This window comes from Grampus griseus (genome assembly GCF_964374135.1).
Source record: "Grampus griseus genome assembly, chromosome: 12".
Classification (NCBI taxonomy): Eukaryota; Metazoa; Chordata; class Mammalia; order Artiodactyla; family Delphinidae; genus Grampus; species Grampus griseus.
In genome coordinates, this window is record NC_139006.1 from 60393681 (window position 1) to 60421237 (window position 27557).

At 45.5% G+C, this 27557-nt stretch overlaps 1 protein-coding gene across 2 annotated transcripts in view; it reads left to right on the top strand.

Annotated features, from left to right (window-relative positions):
• Positions 1 to 2262: 2262 nt before the first annotated feature.
• Positions 2263 to 27557, top strand: part of SETBP1 (SET binding protein 1) — a 372459-nt gene continuing 347164 nt past the window's right edge. For both annotated transcript variants that reach the window (XM_082667612.1, XM_082667613.1), the window contains exons 1-2: positions 2263 to 2353; positions 22305 to 22952. In XM_082667612.1, coding sequence (XP_082523738.1) covers positions 22467 to 22952 — 486 coding nt within the window. In that variant the 5' untranslated portion in view covers positions 2263 to 2353; positions 22305 to 22466. The remainder of the gene's footprint in view (positions 2354 to 22304; positions 22953 to 27557) is intronic.

Consider the following 27557-nt stretch of genomic DNA (forward strand, 5'->3'; position numbering starts at 1 on the left):
GTAGGCAAAAACCCACATGCTATCTTAGTCCTCTGTGGGCTTTGGTATAGGATTTCAGAAATCTAGGTACAGAAGGAATCAGGCAAAGGTCATCTGATTGCACAGAATCTTTGTTTTTGACATCAAATTTTGTGCCTAGATCTTTATTTCTATTATCAGTTCATATGTCCTGCTGATTTTCTTTTCTAATTAAGCATTACCTTCCCACTAATAAAAAGAGTACTCCAGTATAGGGGTAAGAGAAGACCTATTGAAACATTGCTCTAACAGAGGTCTTGCAGTGATGAGTAACAGAGGAAACGTTTTTGGCCAATCAGAACATTTCTCTGAAAAAAAGAAGACAGCAAGGGCACTTTGGTCAGAGGGCAGTGATCTTTTCAGAATCAGACTGAACCTGATCCAGGGACATGGACCAACATGGGAGTTACGGGGTCCTCAGAGCCAGTCTCCGTTGCTGTACTTCATTACATCGTTCCTCTGAAAAGAGTGATGAGAGTGAAGAAGCTCTGTGACAATTCACACGAGCAGGCGACCCAGGTCTTCAGTGGCTGATGTGGTTGGTGGGGGTCATTCCCAATCACTACCGAATCATTCCTCAATCCAAAGTCCCAGAACTCTCAATATAAAACGTGGTAAGCAGGAGTTCTCTCACAATCCGAGTTCTGAGTAAACTCTACACAAGGTCTTTAAGCAAAACCACTTGCAAACCTTCCTGAATCCCTATCTGTCCTATAATGTAGAAACACCCCTGAGGGGTTACATTCCTCAGTTGCCTGGGGTTGCAACTGAGTGGCCTGAATAGGTCCACTTTTGCAGCCCCAATACAAATAGTCAAAGAGATTAAAATACCACTATTTTGTATGAACTGAAGACATTCCACCTTATTCTTTTCACCATCCTTAATAGAGAATTGCATGCCAACGTCATCTCTCAGTGTCTTTCCCCTCATCAACTGTCGAATTTTGGTGAATAACGAGAAAATGCACATAAGCATCTGAATGCATACATGTCGCTTAACAAAAATATAACCCCCTGAAATGTAATTACCAGGTTAAAAAAATGCACCCAGTTTCAGAGCCTATCACATCTCGCGCCTCGGCGCGCAGTTCCCCCAACACTGCTCCTGTTGTGTCAGATAGTGGCAGTGTTGAGCCCGGGAGCCGGTGCCGAGCCCGCGGCGGTCCCCGCGGCAGCCCAGTCTCCGCGGCGGACTCCGACGCGCAGAGCCACTGGGCCTCGAGGGCGTAGGGGAGCGGGAGGGGCGCGAGGGCGGCGAGGGGTCCCCGGTCCGCCTCCACTAAGTGTTTTCCTTCTCCCCGGGCACAAGCCCCACTCCCTCCAATTGATCGAAATTCACAGAAATTCACTGCAGGAGGGTGAAGGGAGAGGTCGCTCGCCTGTTACTGGCTGTGCCTCCCCCGGCTCAAGTCGGGGAAGCGGCCCCCGATCGGCTGTTCGAGCGGTGTGGGTTCCCGCATCCCCTCCGAGGCAGATCCCGGGGTGGCTGTCCCCGTTCGGCTCCGCCGCGCTGCCGCTCCGATCCTCCCCCTCCCCCGCCCGCGCCCTCCCCCTTCCTTTCACTAGGACTCCGGGACTCGGGAGAGGGCGCGGGAGGCAGCCACTCGGGCCCGACCCCACTCCAGCGCTCGCCGGGGACGCGGGCGGGTGGCGAGGGGACGCGGCGGGGGCGCGGGTCGGGCGCGGCCATGGAGCGGCGGCGGCGGCGGCGGCGGCAGCACTAGCGACCGCGGGCGGACAGGCTGGCGGGCTGGGCCGCCGGGCGCCGCGGACCGAACTGCACAGCTCAGCAAAAGCGCCCTCGCCCTCCGCGCGCCGCCTCCTGCGAGCCCGAACCCGGCAACATTTTTTAAGGCTCCAATCCATCCTTTGAAGAAAAGAAAAAAAAATAGCATTGATTGGAGAGACTGGGATATATATAATTTGGGGGGTGGGGGGGCTCCTGCTAAAATTAGCCAGGCCCGCGGCGCGCGGTGTGCGAGTGTGTGCGTGCGGGCGTGTGTGTGTGAATGTGATTACTCCAGGACTCCTCGGGCTCCGGAGACGCCATTTTCCCCCTTGATATCTCTCTCCGTAAATCGGTGGCGCGGCGCAGGCGGCAGCGCCGGGCGGGAAGCGCGGGGCCGGCCGGGGCGCCCGCCGCTCGCCTCCGCCTCCGGGCGCCCGGGGGCCCCGGCGCCCCCCGAGCGAGGGTGGCCAGCCCGCGGCTCGCCGTGTGACAGATGCTCATCGCCATGGAGTTGCCGCAGCAGCACCTTCGGGGGCTCGGGCGAGCGACGGGAGCCGGGATCTAGCGAGCGCCGGGGCCAGCGGAGCCGGAGTCGCCGGGACGTGGGTGAGCACGCGCGGCGACCTTGGCCCGGGAGCCCGGCGCCCAGCCTCCAGCCACGCCGCGGGCCGCCGCACGCTCGGGGTCGGGGGCGGTGTGTGTTCCCTGCATGAAAAAGTTAAAGCTGCCTCGCCGGGGCTTTGACTTTGCACCGATGGGAAGGGGGAGACCGGGCCGAAGGGGCGGGATGCCGGTCCCGGCGAGGCTGCCGAGGATGGGCGCGATTACGGCCCGCCGGCGGTGGGCAGAGATGCTGGCTCATTTGAAGTGACTCGTTGGTGGCGGCGTTGGGCTGGAGGTCTGGGACCTTATTGAGTTTGGCCTAATCTGATCCCCCCCCACCGCCCCCGACCCCGGCCTTCTCCCTCCCCACGCCTTTTGCACCCTCCCTCAGTCCGGCCGCTGACTGCCGGGGCTGGCGGGTTTGGCGTTGGCGGAGTGGACTAGAGAGGGGGAGGGGGGAGGGAAAGGGGTGGGAAGGCGGCAGGATATTTTTTTCTCTCTCTCTTTGTAACTTGCAGGTTAAGTGGAGCTAGAGAGCTACATTGTATCTAGTTAGATTTTTTGGGGGGGGTGGGGGGGAATGTATCAGAATCTAACGTGTCGTTAATAGAAAGAAGAACAGGGAAGAAGTGGTCCAGCCGGCTAAGGTTGGTGTGTGCTTGCGTCGTGGCTCTGTGTTAGTCTTTTTCTTAAAATCTTAATCAATGGATCTGAGTCTCTTTCTCGTGCTCTCCGGTTTGGGGACTCTGAAAAGACAGGAATTCCCTTAAAAGCAGACGAATGCCTTTTTTGAAAGCACGCATTGTGTGTGTTTCTAGAGGAGCCGTGGTCTTGGGAATTAACGACAGGCTTCCCCGTTCGGTGGTTTCCAGTGGGAAATAACTCTTGAAAGGGAACACTTCAGTATCGATTTATTGTTTTTGTCTTTCAAACGATTATCTCTTTGACTAAAATACTGTAGAAGTTCCACAGAGACGAAGTCAGGTAAACTGGACTGGGCAGATCTTTAGCAAAATGGTGATAACGCTGATGCTGTTTTTGGTGTGTATTTGTGATGGAAGCATTGTTGGGTAATAGCAATTTCTGATCGGTAGAGCATGCTGGCTCTACAAAAATAAGGAACTACCGAAATGCTGTCTTCCAGTCCCCATCCCCTACAGGCTGCACACACCCCTCCTATCACAACCCACACCAGTTACAATTCTGAAATAGGATCCAACTGGAAGTATTTTCTTTGGAGATCGGAAAGTTGTGCAGTTGGAAGTATGAGATGAGGCTAGAGGTGCTGGGAGTGTGGGGAGCGGGTTCTTATTGCCCCCTGATGCTGCATTTATTCTTTATGTGTGTCTCTGTGGGTTCTGAGGGTGTGTATGTTGGTCTAGGAGGACTGTTCAGGGAAGGATTTCCGATTCGTTTCCGCTTCAAATAAACTGTCCTGATAATCTCATGGTTGACATCTAATGCTAAAAGGCCAATTTGTGTTTCTCTGTATCCCTGCAGAAGCTCTCCTCCGAAAGGGCAGTTTATTTTGGAATTCTACCACAGCTACTTTTCCTTCCAAGCTTCCCCGTCCCCTTCATCACTATCCACATCTTTTTTCCTAAAGTTAGTTGGAGTCTATGGTATTTATGGAGATACTAATATTACTTATTTTCCTCTTACATTATTTGTTATTCTCTTCCTTTTCATTCCTTTACTCTTCATCCTGTTTTTCTTCTTTTCCTGTAGTTTTATGCAAAAACTAACTTCATAAAGTCGCTATTGCCAAAACTATCTGGCAGTCCTGCCCCATCTTTTACCCTCCTGTAGTTTACACAGGTAAATCAGATGTGCCCTTCCTAATCCATCCTTATCCTCAAAACGTGTGTGTATGTGTGCACACACACACTCGTGTGTTTTGGAGGGGCAGGAGTCGTTTGGGAAAGAAGGACGTGGAGAGGAGAGGAAGGGTGTTCTATGCAGGCCACATCTGCAACACTGGGGCCAGACCAGGATGGTCTGGGAGAGTTATCCTCACACACCCCAGTTGGATGTTGTCTGGCTGGGATAGGGAGGCGGAGCCAGCTGTCCAGGGGCCTGTGAGGGAGGAGAAAGTTTGTAGCACTTTAAAATGTAGCCAGTTTACAATCCCAGGTCACTCCCTCCCCTTTCTCCTGCTTTCTGTGGTTTCTGCCATCCCAAGACTAGTGGAGGGAGGAGTGATATCTTTTGCCCTGACTCGGAAGTCCCAGGTTTCAGTTAAGCTGAAGATGCAGTATTTTCCTCTGTACTTAATTGCTTTGCCTGCTACCAAAGAAGGGCTTCAGGACAGATCAGAAGAGTATGGTTAAACACAGAGTATTTGCAAACTCCAGGGTATATGTAGCCTGAGAAAATAGGAGACCAGGTACTCAGAAAGTGCTGCTTTGCACACCATCTCCCCTCCCCCATTAAGGAAAGAAAAGTCTTAGTCTTTGGAAGTTGAATTGGTGTTAGAGCTGGGCTCTGGGAGCTGCTAGCCACTATAGTAACCTGAGCGGGGCTGGGGGGAGGAGGTGGTGAGTGAATGCTATTGGGAGCCAGAGGAGGGAAACAGACTTGTCTACCTTAGCAGGGAAAATAGATGTGTCACTGGAATAAACAAATTGGAGGTGGGGGATGGGATGGCTTGTAGTGAACATAAGGAGGAGTGGCTGAGAGGCAGTGATGTGGTTCCGAAGGGGGCCACTCAGAGCCTGGGAGAAAATATCAACTGCCTTATATGTTCACGAATGGGGTAGGCAAGTGAAGGAGTGTAATCCAATCTTTCGTATGTTAACATCAGAACATCCCATAGGAAGGCACTGCTGGCAGGCCCAGTTCTGGAGTTCACACAGGAGAGTCCTAGGGGTGTACCTGAGTGACCCTGGAGCCCCTTTGGTGGTGCCACGAGGGCTTCTGGTCCTGTGAGTGCATTTATTATTCATGGCAAGCTAGTTTGTAAATCACCTGACCTAAATGAGGGCTGGGGGCAAAGAGAGAACAGTGCTTGGAATCTCTGTAGAAAGTTTAGTTGAAAATGGTCAGTGGGGAGAGGCAGGAGTTTGCTGAAGAAGAAATAAATAGGTAGGCACTTTCCTCTGGATTCTTGATTCCATTTCTGCTGTTATCTTGACTTTCAATTCCATTAGGAGCGGAATCAATACTTCTCTGGCACAAAAAATGTATCTCTAGGAGGGCAGAGTTCTTTCAACCTGGTCATTATTTTTAGTTGTACTTTAGTCTCTGCTCTGAAGCTTCTATATGATATGCAAAAGGAGGAAGATGAGAGGTGGCTGGCTGGATGGAACATCCTTTCTGAAATCTTGTAGAGACACTGAAACTTGGCTGGGCCTCAGCGGCCCAGAATGCCAGTTTTTCCCTTGGAGACTTGAAGTTTTAATTGAAACCAGATAGCTATCAAGAGTGGACCTGGCCAAACAAAACCTTGTTTTCTTCACTGCTCAGGAATGGGAAATAAATAATTTTTTGCTGATGGCATTTCAAGTTGCTTCAGTTTTGCTCCTGCCAGAAGAATGGGGTAAATTATTATTAACACATTAACATTGTAAGAAGTTGCAGTGCCTTAAAAAATGAGATAACGTTACCGAGTTTGCTGAGAGACCCACTGTGTGGGAGAGGTCTATTTAGGGGTGGAGGTGGAGACAAGAGGCTGCTCTTGTCCTGGAGGGGTGGCAGCACTGCCCTGAGAAAAGGAGGCTCATAGAGTCCTGGCCACACATCACTATGCTTGGTCCTTGGGTTGCTGTGAAGAAGTGAGCAAAACAGTCCAATTCCATTGCTATCCTATGGTATATTGTGAAACCTGACGAGCTTCCCAAAATGTTTTGGGTCAGGATTGAATAAGGAGTACAGCCATCAGACCTATTGCCATAGGTGTGAGCTTCATTTAGGGTTGTTTCTAAAGGAAACCCTGGTGTTTCACAAACTCTCCATGAAGTTGCAGACACTTTGGGCAGCCAAAGGCTTGTTAAGTGCAGAAAAGTAAACACCAAGTTGCCCGCAGAGTGTACTACTTCATAAATGCAGGGGAAAGATGCCAACTTACATTCTTGTTTGGCTCTAAGTATTTATTTCCATTTTCACTTAGCCTACTACTAGATTCTCATGCCTCCTTAGACATACTAGGTTGGGGCAATATGAAGTTTTTGGGGAAACTGGTGACCTTAGATAACTGAGTCCAACTTAGTGGCCCTTACATTTCACATCTGGAATTTTCAGAGTCGGGTCAGAACAGCTTCCCTTTCAGAGTTGGTTTTTTACCCCCTTAGAGAGTACCATCTAAGGTTGAGGAAACATTATTTTTTTAATGGCCTTTGGTGTGGAAACCTGCAGTTGACTTCCTATCCAGTTCAGAGCAAATAATGCCAGGGTCAAATGGAGAATGTGAGCAGCCCTGAAGTCCACAGGATCTCTTGGGAGGAAGCAGCTACCCCTCCCCAGGAGCTAATGATGGATTTTGATCTGCAGATCCATGAGAAATAATTACAGGCAAAGCCAGCTGAGCTAACCCCCAGGCAGGCAGAGGCTTCTACCTTTCCAAGTGCTGGGAAGGGAGAGGGGATGAATGGAGAGCAGATAAGAGTTTCAGAACTTTGCCAGCTTGGAAAAATGTTTCTTTGACCCAACTTATCTTTTCCTATCAAAACATACTCCTTTTTATATGCATGGCACTTTTTTCTTTTCAAAAACATCTTTATACCACATCTGCCCCCTTGATTTTCTAAAGAGGGAGGCTTACTAAGCATTTTATCCCCTTTCAGAAGATGAGGCCATTGATGTGCTGACTTGCTGAAATGACACAAGTTGGTGGCCCACATGGGACCAGATGGCTCTGTTAAAGTGTGAAGAGCATCACACCTGAAGTGACAAGATCTGCTTTGGATCCTGTCCCTACTATTTCCCAGCTAAATGTCCCTGGAAAGTTATTTAACCTCTTTGAGCCTCAGTAAACTAATCAGTAAAATAGGGATAAAATATGCTTACCCTGACTACTACATAGGGGTTCTGCAGATTAAATAATACCAGCTAATTTCAGTAATTGAACTCTGAGAGGACTTCCACACTGGCTCCTGGAAACTGATGTCTGGGATTATTGTCACCATCGCTTGGAGGTTAATAACCTCTTGGCTTGACCAGAAATGCCTGTAGAGGCCCCTTGTGTTCTAAGACAGGCAGGGAATAGTTGTTTTGTGCTCCTGAGTTGACCAAAGGGGGAAAAAAGTGTGTACAGTATATGTATTTTTAAATCAGTTGAATTGTTGGATGCCTACTTTACATATACATCTGAGACTCAGAGTCTCAAATAGTATGCAGTTTTTTTTTTTTTTTTTTTTGCGGTACGCGGGCCTCTCACTGTTGTGGCCTCTCCCGTTAGCGGAGCACAGGCGCCGGACACGCAGGCTCAGCAGCCATGGCTCACGAGCTTAACCGCTCCACGGCATGTGGGATCTTCCCGAACTGGGGCACGAACCCGTGTTCCCTGCATCGGCAGGCAGACTCTCAACCACTGCGCCACCAGGGAAGCCCTAGTATGCAGTTTTGACTCAAGGATGTATTGGTGCTCAGGAAATGCTCTTTGAGTTAAGAATGAGAAGGAGAAAGAAAAAGACATGGAGACACACAGATAGGAGAGGTAATGGGTGGCGAGTGCGAGGGGGAGAGTTTTCATCAGGGAGCCACAGTGGCTGAGAAATGATATTCAAGACAGGATTTGTACCCTCTCTAAAGAACAGAACTGAGAGCAAGATTGCATCTGTCCCGACAAACCCAGCAAGTTCTCTCGAATCAGGGAAGTTCTTCACAGTCCATTTGCTGTCTGACTCTTCTGTATTGCTCCTCTTTCTCTTTCCCACGATTCCTGGCTCGCCCTGTCCAGCAGCCTGTACCAGGCACCTTGCAGCACTCTCGGGTGAACCCCGTTTTATGCAGCACGCACAGGCCTCTGCTCCCATCAGACTGATTTCCTTGCTGACCCTGGGCACTATGTACACTTGTCCACCTCCACACCTCTGCTCCTTCTGTATCAACGACTCCTCTCTGGAAGGTGTCCCTATTGGTCCCTTTTAGCCAAAGTGTCTACCTCTTCGGACACCTGACCAGCTCTTAGCTCTTCACTGCCTTCTCCAGAGCCCTTCAGGACTAAAGTACTTGCCGGGCATCTGGCACGTGCTGCTTTGTTCTTCATTGTCACTCACCTCTCCAGGCTGTGAGTCCTTGAAGGATGGGGCCAAGTTTGCCCCACAAAGCCCTACTTATGAATGATTTCTGTTGCATGAGTAAATCACAGAATTTATGCAGAGATAGAATATTAAAAGTGAATGTTGTTTAAGATACACTAAAGCTTTGCATGGTGAAGCAACACAACGAGGACCTCTTAGACAAAGTGAATAATAAGTACTTATGTCAACGGCTTTTTATACTTTTGGCTATCTTTCAGGGGCAATCGCCCACTCTCAGTTTCTCCCTCAAAGCCTAAGAGTTAATGTTTTACTGCATATTACATCCTATCAGTCACTGATTCACTCATTCATTCAATCATCAAAATATTTATTAAGTACCTACTAGAGCCTCCTCGCCCCTCTCGCACACATAGCTCTTGACTTTCTCTGAAAATTCCAATTGCATTTTTTTGTCCACCACACTCATTTTGGCACTTAACCATGCAATCTTCTTTGTTACTTAAGTCCAAGTGCTTCCCACTCCTCGGTGACTGAGTGCGCCTGGCTGCAGTGGAAAAGAAGGCTGAGCAGAGAAATGCACTCAGAGGGGAAAGTTCCAGGGACAGGCTTCTGAGAGGCAGGATGCAGGCTGGGCTGGCTCCCCGTCAGCACATGGTATAGGACAAGCTGCACTGCCTTTCTGCTCCTTAGCTTGAGCCATGGTAAAGAGAAAGAGTTTGGATTGGTGTGGAGGGAGGGCCCCTTCTGAAATTCTGTGACTCTATAGGTAGAAGTGTCCTGGGAATTTTAAAGGTTTCTTAAAGCTCAGAACTCCTGGCACCCCAACAACTGTTCACACCACTCCCACTGAGGATCAGTGAACTTTGCTAAGTGTTTGCTGTGGATGAGAGTTACCTTCAGAAGGGGAACTGGGACCAGGAGAAACTCCCTAGTGAGCACCAAAGAGCCAGACTTGGGGACACGGAAAGGAGAGGAGGGGATGGTGAGCTAAGTGTGAAGAAGTACTGTAGTGAATAATGTGGAAGGAAGAAAAGGATTGATCCTCTACATCTTTTGAAAACTGGCCCCCTTTGGTGAAATGACTGAGTTGAGACAACGGAAATGAAGCAGACAAAGACGGCTTCTGGAATATCTAGACTATATTCCCTATCTGGGCTTTGCTACTGCTTCCTGTGCCCAGTAGGCATTTGGAATCTCTGCCATGGTTACTTTCGGACCTCATGGATCTCGGGGGCTAGGCGTTGTTTTCTTGTGTAGATTCTGTTGGGCATGAAGGCTAGGGCTGTGCCTGTGCTCCTGGGATGTCTGCTCAGTCCCCACAGCAGAGTCTGCCCTTTCATGGCCTGTGTTCAGTAACAATTAGTGAGTTGGTTTGTATGCATTTGGGGATGAAAGCGAGTGACCCGCAGTTTGTCCAAAGCCAGAGGCCTCTGAGATTAGGGTTGGGGTGGAATCAGGAAAGCTGGGTTTTGACCTGAGTTCAGAGGGCATTCTGAGTCACCTAGGAGCACACTGCTTGAGTATTTAGGAAGAGCAAGGCTCTACAAGCTACTGAGATGCTGCAATTACTTTTACTCTAGGACTTGGAATAGAAAAAAAAAAAAGGCAAGGAACTCAATTAGCCTAACTCCGTAAAAAGCAATTTCTTCTTTATTCCTTTTATCTGCCAAAGATTGAGAGTTCTGTCAGTGGAAAGAAACTGCTTGGGGTTTGAACTTGGGCCTGGAAAGATGTAGTTGCTGGAGATGCTGAATTTGATGAATTCAATGCAGTGGCCTGAGAACTCTCATTAGAGGCAATTGGGGCACAGTTGTTGTGCTTGTAGCAAAATAATGAAATCTGGGTGGCAAGTCCCTTGCAGTTGTTGGGTGGTATGTCTGTGACCTATTGTTATTCGAGCAATGAGAGCTTTGATTTTTTTTTTTTTAAGTATTGATTCATAATGGTGACTAAAAAGGATGATTTGATGTGAAAGCCCTGTGGGCCTTCTCTCTGTTCATTATTTTGTACTCCAGAGCTTGATTACAGTCAGTTTTTGGATCCACATATGTTTATTAAGGTCTCAGCATTGCAATTTGTTCCATTGTTCTTGGCACTGTTGGGTGAGAAAGGTCTGGTATGAGACATGGCTTTTGCCCTTGGAGAATGGACAGTATATCTGGAGAGACAGGCTTAGCTCAAAAGGAAAGCATCCGTCTGAAGCCAAAGTGGGAGCATGATCTACGTGGAATTATGCTATTTGGTTGATCAGGCATAAAGTGCAGTCAGGGAAGGCTTCAAGGAGGAGGTGGTTTTGGAGTTGATGGTGGAACTGAAACAAGGGGACATTCTTGGTGGGTACAGTAGCAGAGATGGGACAGAGTTTGAATGTGAATTTGGAATTGCCACAAGGAAACGAATGCTAATCATGAACATGTACTGCATCTGGTAGGAGCAGGGAGGCCTTGATGCAGAAGGTCCAGCTGGCTGATATTGAGGCACAGGTCACCCATAGCAGGCATCTTGCTGGTCTGAGGTTTCCTGACAGCAGTGCGAAGGACAAAATTCAGGGCTAAGTTGGGCCCAGTCTTAGCTGTCCAGAATTTTCATTCAAACTCCTCAACTTTTCAACCTTCTGATTCAGCAAACTTGGTTTGCTCATTCACATTTAAACATGAGTATGATAGACTCTGATGGTGCTGTGGGGACCTCAAGAGATAGAGAGGAGGTTGTCTCTGTTCTCAATCTGATGGAAGACTCCATGAGAACTCATGAAAACCAGTGGAGGAGCAGCGACAGAGGACAGTCATGTAGGGCTCTGTGGAGTGTCAGTCAGCAAAACAGACAGGATGGGGTCCCGTGAGGAATAGGCCAAGGCTACATCTCCCCTGAGCTGAGATGGGAGCCATGACTGGAGTTTTCAGAATGTGAGGAGGGTAGGTGTGAGGAACACTTCCACGCATGCCATACTGGAGAGAATCCTGACATCTGACTGTCCTTCCCACTACTAGTCCTGTCAGCCACCAACTCTTCAGTCTGGAGTCCAAAAGAGGCACCTTTAGGACAAAAATAAAACTACATATAAACATTCAGAATGGGGATCAGCCACTCTGGGAAACAAAGAAGCTCTGTGATACAGGTACTCATTTCCAGGAGTTTAAAGCATAATTGGAGATTGAAGTTTCAAGTAACAATGCAATATTTAAATGACCATGCACGAAAGCTGAAGGAGAAATATCACAAAGGACAGGAAATGGAGCCAGTATTTGTTTACTCTCTGGTATGCCTAGCATCTCCTTTGTGGCAGAAGCACAAACATGGAAGTGTCAGATTACACTTTACATTCAAATGACAATAAGCAAAGCGATTGCTGAATCCGACGGTTGAGAAGTCAAGGAATTTGAATTAAGACTGAACAGGTAGTGGGGTAAAAATTAAAGGGCCTTGAAAGAATGACTAGGGAATTTATTATCTGTTTGATTATTCAGTTTAGCTGCATTGCCCTCAGATAAGTCTACCATTTTCATCCCAGTTTACACGTGGTATGGTGGAGGATCAGAGTTTAAGTGACTACTAATGCTGGATATTTAAAGACTGGTGGCATTATGGTTCAATGGAAAGCAAATGACAGTTGGAGTCAGACAGAACTACCTCTGTGATTTCAACAAATACCTCAATTTCAGTTTTCTTATCTGTAAAATGGGTACATCTCGGGGTTAAATCAAAGAATAAACTTAAAGCACTTATTATATACTATTTCCCTCTTCAAAGTTAGGATCATTTTCTTTACCATGTGGATCTTCTTTAATATACTTGGACAAGAAGTATTATGATCACAGTTATTTCTTACAGGCCAACCCTACATATTTAACCTATTTAGGTGCTATTCTGCATATATTATTTACTTTTTTCCTTGGAAGAGTCTGTGAAGAGATTAGGAGGCTGATGAGAAAACTGATGCCCAGAGAATTTAAGTGATGTGGCAAGTCAGATGGCAAACTGGTTTTAGAGCTCCTATGTATAGAAGTAGCTAGGAGCGTTTGGCCAAAAGCTGGCATCACTTTGTGTTTTAGAGACATCATGATCTAAAAGTAAAAGCACAGACTTTGGAATATCATATAAGCCTGAATTTGACTGTGGCTCTGGCACAGGTAGCGTGTGCCCTTGAGCAAATTATTTGCCTTCCTGGACATTTACATTTCCACATCTTTAAAATGAGGATGGGTCTTCTGCATCACAGGGCTGTTGTTTGGATTAAATTGATAATGGCTGTAGAGGCCATTTGTTGTATTTAACCCCCTCTCGCACTACAAGTGTGTGCTTTTCTTGACTGAGTGGAAAAATGTAGGCAACAGGTAATATGCCAAAACCAGAGCTCCATCTGTAAACTTGAGGATTGGCCTAGCCAGTGCTGTGGAGACCTCTCCCCGGGGCCGAAGACCGAGGGCTCGTGCTGTTGTGTTGTGTTATTGGTTCCCAGAGGAGGCACTGTTTTTGCTGCTAGAACTGGAACTGTTGGTTAACAGTGTGCTCTCGGCCTCAGGCCTGGGAATTTGATTCTGCTTCTCTCCCTGTCATGGAGATCCCTGAGCACAGGGACTGATTCTTAGTTTTATGTTAGGTTCAGCCAAGCAGACCTGCAGAACCAGTAAAACCTATGCAGAGGTGTAAGGTACCAGCTCTGTCTTTGAAGGGCTTCTGGTCATCAAGTTGAGGAGAGAGGGCTCAGCACCTGAGAAGGTCAGAGCTGGCGGGCCACAGAGTTCACCTCATCACCTCCCGTGTTCTACAAATGAGGATGGGGAGACCCAGGGAGAAAAAAGAACTTGCCTAAGTTCACCCAGCTCCGAATGGCAGAGCAGGGAATTGAGCCTGGAATTCATGGCTGAACTAAGTCTTATTTCCTCCACAAGACAAACTGGGTAGAAGAAGAAAGCGATAGTCAAACAACATCAAAACACTCACGTTAGTAGGTACAAATTAAACTACTTGTTTGTGCTTCCCATTGTAAAGGGAGGTGGAGGAGGTTGGTCTCCAACGCCCAACTCTCGGGCTTTACTTGGGATCTGCAAAGAAAAGGCAACATTTAGCCAAAAGCCAGTGTGGGTGACACAGACTACAGGAGTAAATGAAATTTACCAAAAGTTTTGAATGCCCACTAAGGTGATCCCAACATGATCTTTCATAAATATCTTATTTAATCTTCAATTACTTCTCAAAACAGCCCTTGAGGTAGGATTATTACCCAATTTCCAAATGAAACTTGAACGGTTTAAATGTAATTTCCAAGAACACTACTACTAAACGGAAAAGAGAGGTTAAGTAATGTAAACCTGCGACATTAAATCAGTGCTACTTCCATTCCTCCTTTCAAGGGGAAACATGGCTTGGACACTTGCTGTTGGACACTTACTGAGTATGTTCACTGTCTTCAGAACTGTGGCAGAGACCCACTTAAAACCCAGCTGTTAACACTGCAATACAGTTTGCCAAATGCTTTGATAGCAGAATGCCCAGGGAAGTGAGAGCAAGACCACCTGTGAGTGTGAGTGCGTATAAGTGTGTGTGTATACATGTGTACACACAAGGGGAAAGGAGGAGAAAAGGAAGGCCCAGCCGGTCTTCATGAAGGAAGTGAAACTTGACCCAATTCTTGAAGGATGACTTAGAGGTAACCAGGTAGAGAAAGAAGAAAGGATGGGCCAGCCAGAAGAATTAGGGAATTATATGAAGTTAAGCAAATCAGTGGGATTTGGGGGAGCTGCCACTCAAGAGATGCTGCTGGGGAATGTGGTGGGTGTAGGACTCAGAGAAGGCTGCTTGGAGGAGGTGAACTGTGATCAGGAATGTACCACACAGGTATGTAATATAAAAAAGCCACTGAGTCTGCTCTTCATTCTCTGCTGGAGACCACTGGTGTGTTTGCAGGGTCAGAGAGCTGTGGCAGAGCTGCCTTCGCCCTCTCTGATTGAGAGCTGGTGAGGGTTGGGTTGCTTGATCACTTTATCCGTGTTTATGGAGCTTTTACTCTGTATGCTTCTGCAGCATGTGGACTTTAGAGACACAACATTCAGAGTCATGGGCATCTGAGTCAGATGGCACCTGGCAGGTCTTTGACACGGCCTCTCACTCAGCATTCACACAGTGAATAATTTGGATCCATGGATCAGGAGCTGTGCCGGGCCCTGGGGGTTCCATGGTTAGCTAAACAAACACAGCATGTACCCTCAAGGGCTTCCCATTTAGTGGGGCAGGCAGAGTTGAAACCAAGAGTAGTACAAGTATTAATTATAAAATATAGTAAGTGCTAGGAAAGAAAAGCTCTATGCTCTAATGGCACAAAACAGGGAGTCCTGATGTGGTTTGTGAAGCTCAGGAAGTACCCTTTGACCTGGGCCTGAGTAATGAAGAGGTGTTAACTTGAGGGAGCAGAAGAGGATCCCAGACACATATAAAGTCCCCCAAGAGGAAAAGGCCACTTCTGACTCCCCACCTAAATACCTCAGAAGACATATAGGGAGATGAACGCTCAACCACCCCAAAGCCAAAATCAGACAGATGGTCAGTCTCTTGCCAGAATCTGAGAAGGGATTTCTTATAACCGTAGCCAATGAGCCTAAGTTGAAAATGCAGCTGCTTTGCTATCTGTTGCCAGGTAGGCTTACACTCCATCCTTTTACACAGTTTGTCCCCCTAAGATCAGAAACTCAAATTTCTGTCAATAAGAAAAATAGGCAGTCATCAGATCTACTGCACAGACAACTTTAATAAAACAACCAAAGACTGTCTTCTCCCTAACATCATTATACATATTCTCAAAGTCTACAGCTTTCAGAGAACAAATGGGCAAGACTGGAGGAGGGAGGTTTGCGAGGAGTCGTTGACTTCTGGGCAGAGATGTTTCCTCAAGGAAAGTTCTGAGGTAGACATAAAGAGTCTATGTGACAGTGCACATTGTGGATTTCAGCTGCTCAGAGTTGCAAAGAATCTGACAGAAGAATCCCCTTTTAGTCACACAAAAGAGTAGTAGGTAGATGTCTGCTATCAGTTGTGTAAATGCTTAACACCCTGTTCTCTTGATTTTTTTCTAAGCCCTGATTTGTTAAGTTTGCTGATTCTTGTGGTGTAAACACTCCTACCATAGCCAATTTTCAAGCTATCAGCTTGACACCACAGAAAGTGGACCTGGGATGAGACTCACATGGGTGGGCTCTCATGAGCCCCAACATACCACTGTTACTATTCACTAGGAACTGAGGTGACCAGATCACTGATAATAGCGATAGCTCTGAGAGAAGGACTTGACTGACTTCAGGATGGATGGATGATGGAAGGTAGCAGTCTAGTGCTTTCTCTGTAGACAAGACTGCCCTGCATGGCTTTTTCCTCAGAGCATGAATGAAGAGAACTAATCAAACACAAGACCTTAGGCGAGAAACACTCAGAACAAGGAAAAAAGAACAGTATTGTGATATTATTTACTACAATAGCAAAATAAGAATTTTAGATAGCTGCCAGACATCTGCAACAGGAAGAGGCATGACCCCCGGTGGAAAAGGAACATAAAGTAACAAGGAGAGAGAATGCTGAGATGAAAAAGCATCAGAATTAACAGAAAGAAGGATGAATAAGGTTAGATTCCAGGGATACAAAATGTGCAATTGCAAAATTAAACATCCACAGTGAAGTCAATAAAGGCAAAGGGAGGATGGAAGACAGAATTAAATTGGTGTTATGGACCTTAGATTAAGGAATGCTCTCCCACAATGCAAAAAACAGTGAGAGAGAGAATGAGACAAATGGAGAACAGAGATGAGAATTCTAAACTGAGGTTACAGGAAAAAAATTAGAAGCCAGAACCACTGAATAGAAGAAATAACTAAAGGAATAATTGAAGGGAACGGTTCTGAACTAGAAATAACCTGCACTACAGATCCAAAAGACACACTATATTCCAGGAAAAATAAAAGAAGTGACATCCACACTACTCATTTTGTCATTAATAAAATTCTATTACAGTGAAAAAAAAAATCTCCAATTAGAAAAGCATGAAACCAGTTACCGACAAAGGAAACAAAACCAGGCTGGCTTCCATTTTCTCTTCTGTTACTGCAAATGCTAGAAGACATTCTACAGAGTTTTAAGGGAAAAGGTTCTGACCTGAGGATTGTATAGGCAGCTCAGTGTCTTCTACATGTAAAGATGAGAGAAGTGTCCAGCCTTATGGGGTCTGCAGAGTAAGGAGCTGAGGTAGGACTGAGGATGAGGAGTTTGGGGGGGAGTTTGGGAAAGGTCAGGAATGAGGCAGCAAACTCTTCCTATATTTTGTCATTGTTTGCCTTTAAGACCTTATGAGGTGCATTTGCTATTAAAAAAAAATTTACAAGAAGCATATAGTTCCATTAGAAAAAAAATAAAAGAGATAAAAACTATAACCTAATGAGGAAGACCAGGAAGACATTTTTTCTCATTTCACTGATGAGACACCAAGGCTGAAAGAGGGCTTATGAGGGCTCCTAAGTGGCAGAACTAGGTCCAGAATCCGCATCTTTTGACTCCTGTTATATATGCCAAGGGCTGTATCGGTTCCACCATGTTGACACTTTGGAAAGCAGTGGTCAGGGTGATGATGGCCTGAATGTACCCTGGAAGCAAAGCAGATGGGAGAGGTGGATGATGCTGGGAAGCCCAGCCCAAGCTAGTTTGTTTATTTATTAATTCAGTCAACCAACATTTCTTGAGTGCCCATTATGCACTGGGTACTGTGCTAGGCATTGGGATTGCATAGATGAATAAAATGCCACTGATGTCTGTTCTTAAGAGACTGAAAGTAAAACTGTAAGGGAGAATTCCCTTTAAACATAGAGCAGTAGTGCTCTTTGGTCAAGTCAGTTGGTAAGGGTAAGCACATAGGCAAAGCCTAAGCCCATCAGAACTGCCTGGAGGCCTTGGTACCAGCCAGAGTGCTGGGCCCCACCATAGGTGGGGCCTGAGAATTTGCATTTCCACCAAGTTCCAGGATTAGTAAGAGTTCCCTCAAGGCTGCAGGTAGTGAATGTGTTCTAGACTAGGAAAAATACTTCCATTTTGTAGATCATGGAGGAGAGGATGTACTTACTCCCTGGGACTTATTTGGGTCATGAAGCACATGGAGCCAAGCAGGATTCCCCTGGGCCCTCAGACAAATAATTCTGTAGGCTCACACTACCCACTTTGGTCTATGGCTGTGCAGTGTATAATCACAGTCTTGAGTATGGAACAGACCTTGGCCCTGCTCAGTTCATTGCTGGGATAAGTATGGAGTAAGGGACTTAGAGTGACTTGTCTAGCATCTCACGGTCGGTGAAAGGCGGGCCTAGTCTTTGGACTGCTCTCTCAGTGTTCTTTCCCAAGCACATCACAGCCCCTCTCCTCTCCCCTCTATTCTCCTGGAACCTGCTGAGTGGTCATTTCCTAGGCAAGCATTATTGTTCCTATGCTGCTCCTCTCATTTCAAGTCCTGCAAACAGCCACAGAAGGGTTAACTTTTGTTGGCCTGAAAGCCTGAGCCAGTACAGAGTGTCCATTGTGCGCTGCCCCCTCTGGAGTCATTGCTGGCTGCTGGAATGTGACAAGGCAAACCGTTTTCACCTTGCTCTTGTTTTCACCCTCCTCTGTGAGTGCGTTGAGTGAACGTGTGCGTGTACTCACAGGACACGTTGGCAGTAGTGCCACAAGAGGACTCACAGTGGTCTCTCTGATGCACCAAAAAATGGAACTGTGAATTTGGGGTGGTAGGTACGTGCTGGGAGAAGGCAAAAGGAGAACAACAGCCTTGTGTACTTGTGAAGTAAACAAATGGGTTATGTTTCTTTGCTCTTTACTTTTGAAAGTGTCTCTCTTGCATGTGGTCATGAGGGGCATAGACAGTGAACTGTGCAGGGGCTGCCTGCCTGGGTGGAGCTACAGTTGGAGTAGTTTGAACCACAGGACTTTGATGAGCTGTCAGGGGCTAATTCATTTTCATTCAGAAAGAACTCCATGAAGTCCTCCATGTGCCCATCCTGCGCTGGGTGCTGAAGCAAATGTAAGTGTTGTACAGTTACAGTTGGTCTCAGCTTGAGCCTGAATTGCAATAGAGTAAGGAAAATAAGAGTTGTGTACTGAAACAATGAGAAGACATTGTATGACTAGCATTTAGTTGCAAGCTCTGCAGCTGTGAGCAGTGTTAAGTTAGGCCAAGGAGTGAGTGCTGTGGTCCAGAGTTTGCAGTATGTTGCCATGGAGAAGTGAAGACTTGGGCATGACCTTGAAATGTGGGAAGGCTTGGGATCTGTTTGTTCATTTGCTCATTCATTCCTTCATGCAACAAACATTTGGAGAATACCAGTTGTATGGCAGGCATCACCTACATGGTTGGAAGAGGGTATAAGAAAATATTCTACAAAAGTATCAAGGCAGAAAGAACTCTGTGTGTGTGTAATGCCACTGTGGAGATTGGTGTGACTTGATAGGGAATGCAGCTTGTTGGCTAATGAGCCCTAAGACTGAATTCTTAAGGTAAACCAGTAGGGAAAGTCTGGAATTGATGTGCTCCTGGATGGGATTATTTGAAACTGCATTACTGTTTCATCTCTAGTTTTTATACTTGCGCTGCCCTGGTTTGGTCCTCATGCAACAAGAATTGAATTTCAGCCGAGCCTTTTTATGGTCCCCCTGCCTCTAATATCAGGTTCCCTTAATTCAGCCCTCACACCACATGCCGGAATTATCTTTCTAAAGCATAACTTTAATAATACCCCTTCCCTACTGACATCCCCTACTTAAATGGCTTCCCATTACCTTTAAGATAAAATCCAGCTCATTAGCGTGCCATTCAGTGATGTCCATGATCTGGCTGTAACCTTTTATCTCCAGCTATACCTCTTACCAGTCACCACATTGTACCACACCTCCTAGCCAAACCTCAGCTTTCTCTTTCCTGAACATAACCCTGTGTGCTCCTGCCCAGGCCTTGCCTCATGCTGTTCCTTCTGTTTGCCATGTCTTCCTTCCCACTCCACTTATTGAAGCCCCTCAAGGTCAGAGCCATATCCTATGCTCTCTTGAGGACTTCCTGTGTAGTTTCCTGTCTATCGGTCTACACCTTGCCCAAGTGGAAAACCCTTTCTCTTCCCTTTGTTTCTATCCCTTATATAAAAATCTGTTTTGTTTTTCAAATCGTTCTTCAAGAGTGTAACCTCCTTGAGGAAAGAGATTGTATTTAAATCGTGTATCTTAGGATCTTGACTGGAGGAGAACTGAAAAAAAAATTGTCGAATATTCATTTTTTTTTTTTTTTTTTTTTTGCGGTACGTGGGCCCCTCGCTGCCGTGGCCTCTCCCGTTGCGGAGCACAGGCTCTGGATGCGCAGGCCCAGCGGCTGTGGCTCACAGGCCCAGCCGCTGCGCAGCACGTGGGATCCTCCCGGACCGGGGCACGAACCCACGTCCCCTGCATCGGCAGGCGAACTCCCAACCACTGCACCACCAGGGAAGCCCTTGAATATTCATTTTTTGTGGATCTCTTACTATTTGAGTTTCAAGTTTTGGAACTTTGTCTTCTATATTAATTAGTTAATGATTTATACTACTAAATATAAGAAACTCTGAAGTGAGTCATTTTTTAAAGGGAAGATACTTTCTCAATATAGATAATTTATCCACTTCGTACTCCTATCTATTCCTCTAAAGTTTAGAATTTACTTTCTTTTCTCTCATCACAGAACCTGCAGTAGCTATTGACCTACTCTGGTTCAAAGGTCCAAATAGATTTAGTTTAGGAAATTTTATGGAGAATATACCTCAGCTTTTGCTCTGACCAAAGGACGCTTTACTGGTAGGTACCAGGGAATTAAAATGTAACGCTGGAGATTCCTGCCAGAGGGAGTAAACCACTGAACACTGTTGCCATAAGAAACATGGCTACCAATTTGTATGGTTTTTTGCTCAGTAGAGGTAAATAGGGACAGGTTCTCAGGCATCTTGATGCCTCCAACAGCAGTGTGTTACCTGACACTAGTAAGAGAGGCCTCAATGAATGTTGATTTGAATATGACTTTTTAAAACCTATGTAAGGTTTTGGGCAGGTAGGCAGATCAGTCTAGATGAGACAAGAATCTCACAAGTAAAGGAAACATAGTGTCATCTGGTCTAACTACCCTCCTCTGCTCCTAAGTGGGGACTTGGTCCCTTTTGTAGCATGGGGCACAGGTGGCAGTCCAGTGTTTGCTTGACAACTTTGGGAAGGAGCCTCATGCTCTCACCAGGCAGCCACTTCTCTTGCAGAAGTGCTGCATTCATTGGGTTTTCCCCTAAGTGGAAGCAGTTGTAAACGTGTCTTTCTGTGGGGCTGCGCAATTTCCAGGAGCTGAGTATGTTCCTGGGCTTCTCTGGGGAGCAGGGTCCATGTTGAAGCCCTGCTGCCTTGCTGGCTGTCTTCCTCACAGGGCGTCAGCTGAAAATGTACTGATTCCAGTGGGAGGAAGTACCCGTTCGGTTTCCAGTTCTTGGCTGTTCTGAATGTATGTTTGCAGGCATTTTTGGCATTTTCTGGTGGGCACATTTGCTGGTCAGTTCCTTAAATTGATGGGTTCAAAGGTAGCAGCCTAAGGTATGCTGTAATGCCTTCTGCTGACTGTTCAGACATTTGTGAAGGCTTGGATGTAATCTTACCTACAGCCAGGGGTAGAAGGAGATGATGTCTTGAAGTTGAGGGCGGCCCCAGGGCTTGAGGTTTTTCTCTTGAGAATGAGCATTTGGGCTTTCTTTTGAGCTTTAAAAATGATGAATATGAAATTGAGAATAATGGGACATGGAGTGAATAAGGGTGAAGGATAGTTTAGCTGATCCTATGATGGTTTGGTGAGGAGGAAGGCAGAATAAAAAATCCTGGGGGGATTCCTGGCACTTGCAGAGGCCTGTGAAATGCTCCCTCTCTCCCCTCTCTTTTTTGTTGTCATGTAGACATACGGTACTTTATTTAAGGTCTAGGAAGGGAATTAAAACTGTCTCGGGTGACTATTTTTATCTAAATGATTGATAATGATTAAATAACTTTTGTGTTGGAAACATTTTTAGCATTTGTTTTGCATTAATCACAGCATTAGAAGTAATTTCTCACTGAACTCTTTTTGTTTTCCTTTTACAAGGCTTCACCTAAGCTTTGCATTTGTTTATTTTAAGAAATAAAGACAAGACTTGTGCATGATTAAAATAATTCATAGTGAAAGATAATAAAGGAAGAATGGTCCAGAAGTTCTTCTTCTGAGGGGATGGAGAGATTGGCCCAGGCAGCCCAGGGTTGTGTTCAGCTTTGCAGACTGTTCTTCACATGTGAGAGGGAAGTTGTGCAAGAAGCCAGCCAGATGCAGTTTCCACAGACCTGAGCATCAGCACTTAGACCTCCTTTCATCATGGTTGGCTTTGATGGTGACTCAGCCAGCTGTGGCTTTAGTATAAGAAGCATCTAGCTTGTTATTGGACCGGAGGACTCACCTCTCTTATCTTTATCCTTGGGCCCACAACCATAAAAATTAATAACAATTCAATGGAAGGCTGTGTGTGTGCGTGTGTTTCCCCCTCTGCTCCAATATAATATAATTTGGGGATGTGCACTTTCTGGTTTGATTTATTTCCAATCATTTTTTTCTGATGCCATAGATAAGTGAGGTGGGATGGGGCTTCTGGAACTTAGTTTGAGTTACCTTTGAGGTCATTTTCCTTCCTGCCATGGCTAATTATCTCTCTGCTTCTCAGTTGCAGATCTGATCCCTTCTGAACAACCTCCATCCCTGGGACTCTGAACCCAGCAGCTGGACCACTTTCTCCTTGGAATTTTGGGTGCCCTTTCTTCTCACCTTTTCCTTTTCCCTTTTCCCCGTCCCCCTCCTGAGAACTCTTGGAGACTGTAGGATTGTCATGGAGTCCAGGGAAGTCTTAAGCAGTTCCCGGCAAAGGGGGAGCGAGTCGGAATTCCTGCCGGTCTCCTCAGCCAAGCCCTTGACTGCTCCTGGCTGTGCAGGGGAACCTTTGCTCTCTGCTCCGGAGACTGGGAAGGGAATCCCAGTAGGCGGAGAACGCATGGAGCCAGAGGAGGAGGATGAACTGGGCTCAGGACGGGATGTGGATTCCAACTCCAATGCAGACAGTGAGAAATGGGTGGCAGGAGATGGTCTGGAAGAACAGGAGTTTTCTATCAAGGAGGCAAACTTCACAGAGGGGAGCCTGAAGCTGAAGATTCAGACCACGAAGCGGGCTAAGAAACCCCCAAAGAATCTGGAGAACTATATATGCCCACCCGAGATCAAGATCACCATCAAGCAGTCTGGGGACCAGAAGGTGTCCCGTGCTGGGAAAAATAGCAAAGCCACAAAGGAGGAGGAAAGAAGCCACTCCAAAAAGAAGGTAGGGATCCCTGTTGACTAGGTTTTTTCTGTTTGTTTTTGCCATTTTATCCTCAAACTTTAAGGGTCTATTTGCTTATTACTTAATTATTTATAAATTACTAATCTCCTTGATGGAATACTTAAGACCTGCAGAATAAATGTCTGTGATATCTCGGTATAGGATCCAATTTATTATTATGGATACTATCGACCAAAAACAAAACAAAGCAAAAAAGAAACTACTAAAATTATAATCGTGGAAGTTCCTATTTATTGTGTAGCAGCCAATTGGCTGGGTCAGATCTGGCTAAGCTGTGACAAAATTTGAGGGTGTTTTTTGTTTTTTTTGCTTTAATATTTGCATTTGTTCTCACAGTCGAGAGTAGGATGTTGAAAATTTTGGTCAATCAGAACAGTCAAGAACAGTTATAACCTCCTTTTGGTTTCAATCACTGCTGTAAATCTTTCTACAATAGATAAATCACTTACTTGACTGAGGAAGCCCAGTCTTTGTAGTAAATGAGGCTCTTCTAGGGCTGAGAGATCATTATCCTGGAAGCCAGTGGTGAGCTTTAGAGCTGGAGAAAGGGAAGGGGTAGGGGACTGGCATGAAGCTTTATCTAACAAACTGTAGACTTTTAAGATTGAGTGTTGAATGAACTTGGTACATGGTCATTTTCCTCATAAAAGTCAATGTGGGTGTGGAGCTCTCTAGGTGATTTAGTGATGTTCTTTGGTTGGGAATGTATGGATCTAGGTTTCGTTGTATTTATTTTGTGTCACAGAGGGTTACAGAGACCTCCATTTCTGGGAGGGGTGTGGCACTCAGCTGTGATAGCAGAGGGCTGCCCTAGTCTAGAAAGTTTTTGTTTCCAAGAATCTCTGGGTCTTGTGAACAGCTCTGAAAGGAGCCCTCTTGCTGACAGAGTTTTGCAGTTCTAGGTAGTAGATGTTAACCAGAGTCTTTGTAACTCTTTCCCCCACATCATAATTATTTGGACTCTGGACATGATGGAAGATAAAATGGTCTATATGAATGAACCTCTCTCCTTTATAGCCCAGAGATAATCTGTAGTGTTTCTGTTGACAGTGGTTTTTGAACTTTGGGGTAGTCATTTTCAATAAAGTTGCTAAGAATCATGTTGTTTCTTTAGTGTAGGGCTTGTGCCCTTCCTTATGCTAGGCATTTTGGCAGATTTGTCGAAGTTAAAATCCAAAAACTTGGACTAGAGGAGACATTTCTGGGTGACCAACACCCCCAGTTTGCTGAGACTATCCTGGTTTTTAAACGGAAAGTCCTGCATCCAGGTTCAGTCCTGGGCAAGCCAGGGCAGTTGGCCATTTTACTTTAACATTTGGACCACAAAGGAATCTTTAGAAATTGGTGTGTTTTTATGTAGCATAGAGGTAGTGCTTTCCCCTCTCCCCTCCCCATTTACAACTTTGCGATGCTTTGTGGGTTCTCTGTCATAAAACCAAGGATTATCTAGATGCACATGGAAACTTTTGAGATTTTTGCAAGCAGATGCAAAGAAATGCAAGCAGGCTCAGAAAGTTAGCCTTTGCTTTGGAGTTGGGTCTCTTCAGCTTTGAAAATGAGTGTCTTTGACCCTGGTCACTGAGATGGCACAAAGAGTGTTGTTGGATTTTTGTGTGGGTGACCAGTCTTGAAAACTGTGGTAACAGTTTTCCCTCCATCCCCATCACTGCCAGAGTTTGAGTAGCAGCCCACAGTTTTGGGTGTGCAAACCCAAATTCACTATCCTAGAAAGAGAGTAAGTTGTCCTGGTCAGTACTACTTTCCTAAGGCCATAAGATTGTTCCCAAATATAGCCTTCTGTCTATTGGAATGCCCCAGAATAAAACTCTGGAATTTGTGACATGGGGATGATTTCAAAGCTGAAATGTGCAATGGACCTCCACTCTCATATCTGAAATTCTCAGGCTGGTCATTCTCACCCAGAAAGTTGGATGCCCTTTTGTGCTTTATTGGAAAGAGAGAAGAAATTGCTTCTTTGAATACGTGACTTACCAAGTATGCTTTTCTAAGCCTGAGCAATTGGAGGGGGAAGAAAGGAAGGAGAAAGGCTGAAATTCAATGTACAGTGCTGTGTTATGCTGGCATTGTAATGGGAATATCTATGAAAATTTTAAATTGTTAGAAGCTTGCTTCATATTGTACTCCTTTATTCTTCCTACGTTATGCCTAGAGCTGATTCTTTCCAGAGATGAACGAATAAAGTTATCGGTACTGGGTCTTAATCATTTGATAGATGATAGGAAGTTCTCTGATCTCTATTGGGATAGAATGTGAACTTTATTACTCTTCAAGTGCCTGTTGTTTTGCAAACAAGGAGTAAGCAAAAGCTGGAGCTGAGGTGGAAAGGTGGAAACCTTGCTTACTATTTGTACGGAAAAGTTCAGTTGAATGAGCTTGCAGAATTTATTTATTTGTATGAATGGGAAGTACATGATCAGTAATTTGAGATAGGGAAAAGGATGAGGATGGCATTTTGTAAGCATCAGATCAGTGTCTCACTCTAAAATCTAGTCTTCTGGATTTTTTATTTTGAGGCAGGTTGCTCACTGAAGAAGTGTACATGGAGTGGCCCTTGGGACTCAGGTCCTTTGCTAAGAGCTTGGAAAAAGGCTCTGTTGAGCTGGTGCTTGAGCAGGTGGAGATGCCTACTTGGGTATCACCTGATCATATATGCTGACTTAGAGCAGGTTTGGCAAACTGTAGTCCGTGGGCAAAATCCAGCCCCCCGCCTATTTTTATACAGCCCACAAGCAAAGAATGGTTGGGAAAAAATCAAAAAGAGAATAATATTTTGTAAGATGGGAAAATTATATGAAATTCAAATTTCCCTGTCCATAAATACATTTTTATTGGAATGGAGCCACATCTATTTATTTACGTTTCGGCTATGGCTGCTTTTGCACTTCGACAGCAGAGTTGAGTAGTTGTGACAGAGAGTGTATGGCCCTCAGAGCTTAAACTATCTGCTATCTAGTTCTGACCAAAAACACTTGTTGACCCGTGACTTAGGGGAAGGACAGTGAGTTTTAGGATAACAAGGATTTTGTTTTATTTCATTTTGTTTTGAACGATTCAGCCTCCAAACTTGGAGGCTGGGGAAAAATGAGCGTTAATCATTATGTGCTTTTCTTGTTGTTTTTTTGTTTTTGTTTGTTTTACTTTTGCAGACCAATCAATTTTGTTCAAGTCATTGTTTGACAGCCTTTGGCAAAGACAGCTTATATTGGATCCCAAATGATTTGCTTTCTCATTGTTTTTTGTAAAAAGAACGTTCTGTAGGATAATTATGGCATTCCTTACATATCACAGCTAGTTTTCTGCTACTTCTATCTGTACCGGTTCTACTGCTGTGGGGTGAGGAGATGTATGTGTGGTATGCTTAAGAGCTTTATTCCAAATTTCAAACCTAGGCCCAGTCCTCCAAACTGGAGAGTTGTTACAGATTTTCAGGTAACAGGGCCACTTCAGTAGTAGGATGTTAGGAGGGACCCATGAAAATACCACTTAATTGGCTCAAGGATGCGTGGACTCTTCTAACCAGCGGACAGATCACCTCCCTTCCATGTAAACTTAGGATGGCACTTGAGATGCTGCCTGGAAGAGGGTTTATGATGAATTGATTTATGTGAGGTCTAAGAGCAGCATTTGGTAAGAAGTGGAGGCTGAAAAGAGAGCTCAGAACATATTTTAGGGCCTCAGAATTGTCCTTTGGGCAGGTCCTGAGTTGCAGATGGATGATCCCATAAATGCACCTTGCTCTTTATCACAGCACCCATGTTGTTGCATCTTAGACTGACTCAGGTAAGTGGTATAATAACTTAAGCTTCCTCTACTTTCCTTCTAGGTCACTCAATAAAAACAATAGAGAACATGAGAATGAGTCTCTAGAAGCAAGTTCAGGTATAACATGTGAACTTAAAATGTTCCAACAATGACAGGTTTTTTTTTGTTTTTCTTTTTAACATCTTTATTGGAGTATAATTGCTGTACAATGGTGTGTTAGTTTCTGCTTTATAACAAAGTGAGTCAGCTATGCATATACATATATCCCCATATCTCCTCCTTCTTGTGTCTCCCTCCCATCCTCCCTATCCCACCCCTCTAGGTGGTCACAAAGCACCGAGCTGATCTCCCTGTGCTATGCGGCTGCTTCCCACTAGCTATCTGTTTTACATTTGGTAGTGTATATATTTCCATGCCACTCTCTCACTTTGTCCCAGCTTACCCTTTCCCCTCCCCGTGTCCTCAAGCCTATTCTCTACGTCTGCGTCTTTATTCCTGTCCTGCCCCTAGGTTCTTCAGAATTATTATTATTATTATTTTTTAGATTCCATATATACGTGTTAACATACTGTATTTTAAGAGGCTCTCAGCTGGGCAGAGTTTAGCAGCTCTCCTCTTTCTGAGGACTTTCTGTGGGTGTCAGGATACCCACCAGGTTCAATGGCATGAGAAGGAGAGGGTGTTCTGAGACAAGCACTGTACAGTGATCCAGGGTAGAAAATGTGGTGTGGTTATCTGCACCAACTGGCTTTGTGACTCTGGATCTGCAATATAACCTTGCTGAAGCCCTGGTTTCCTCAT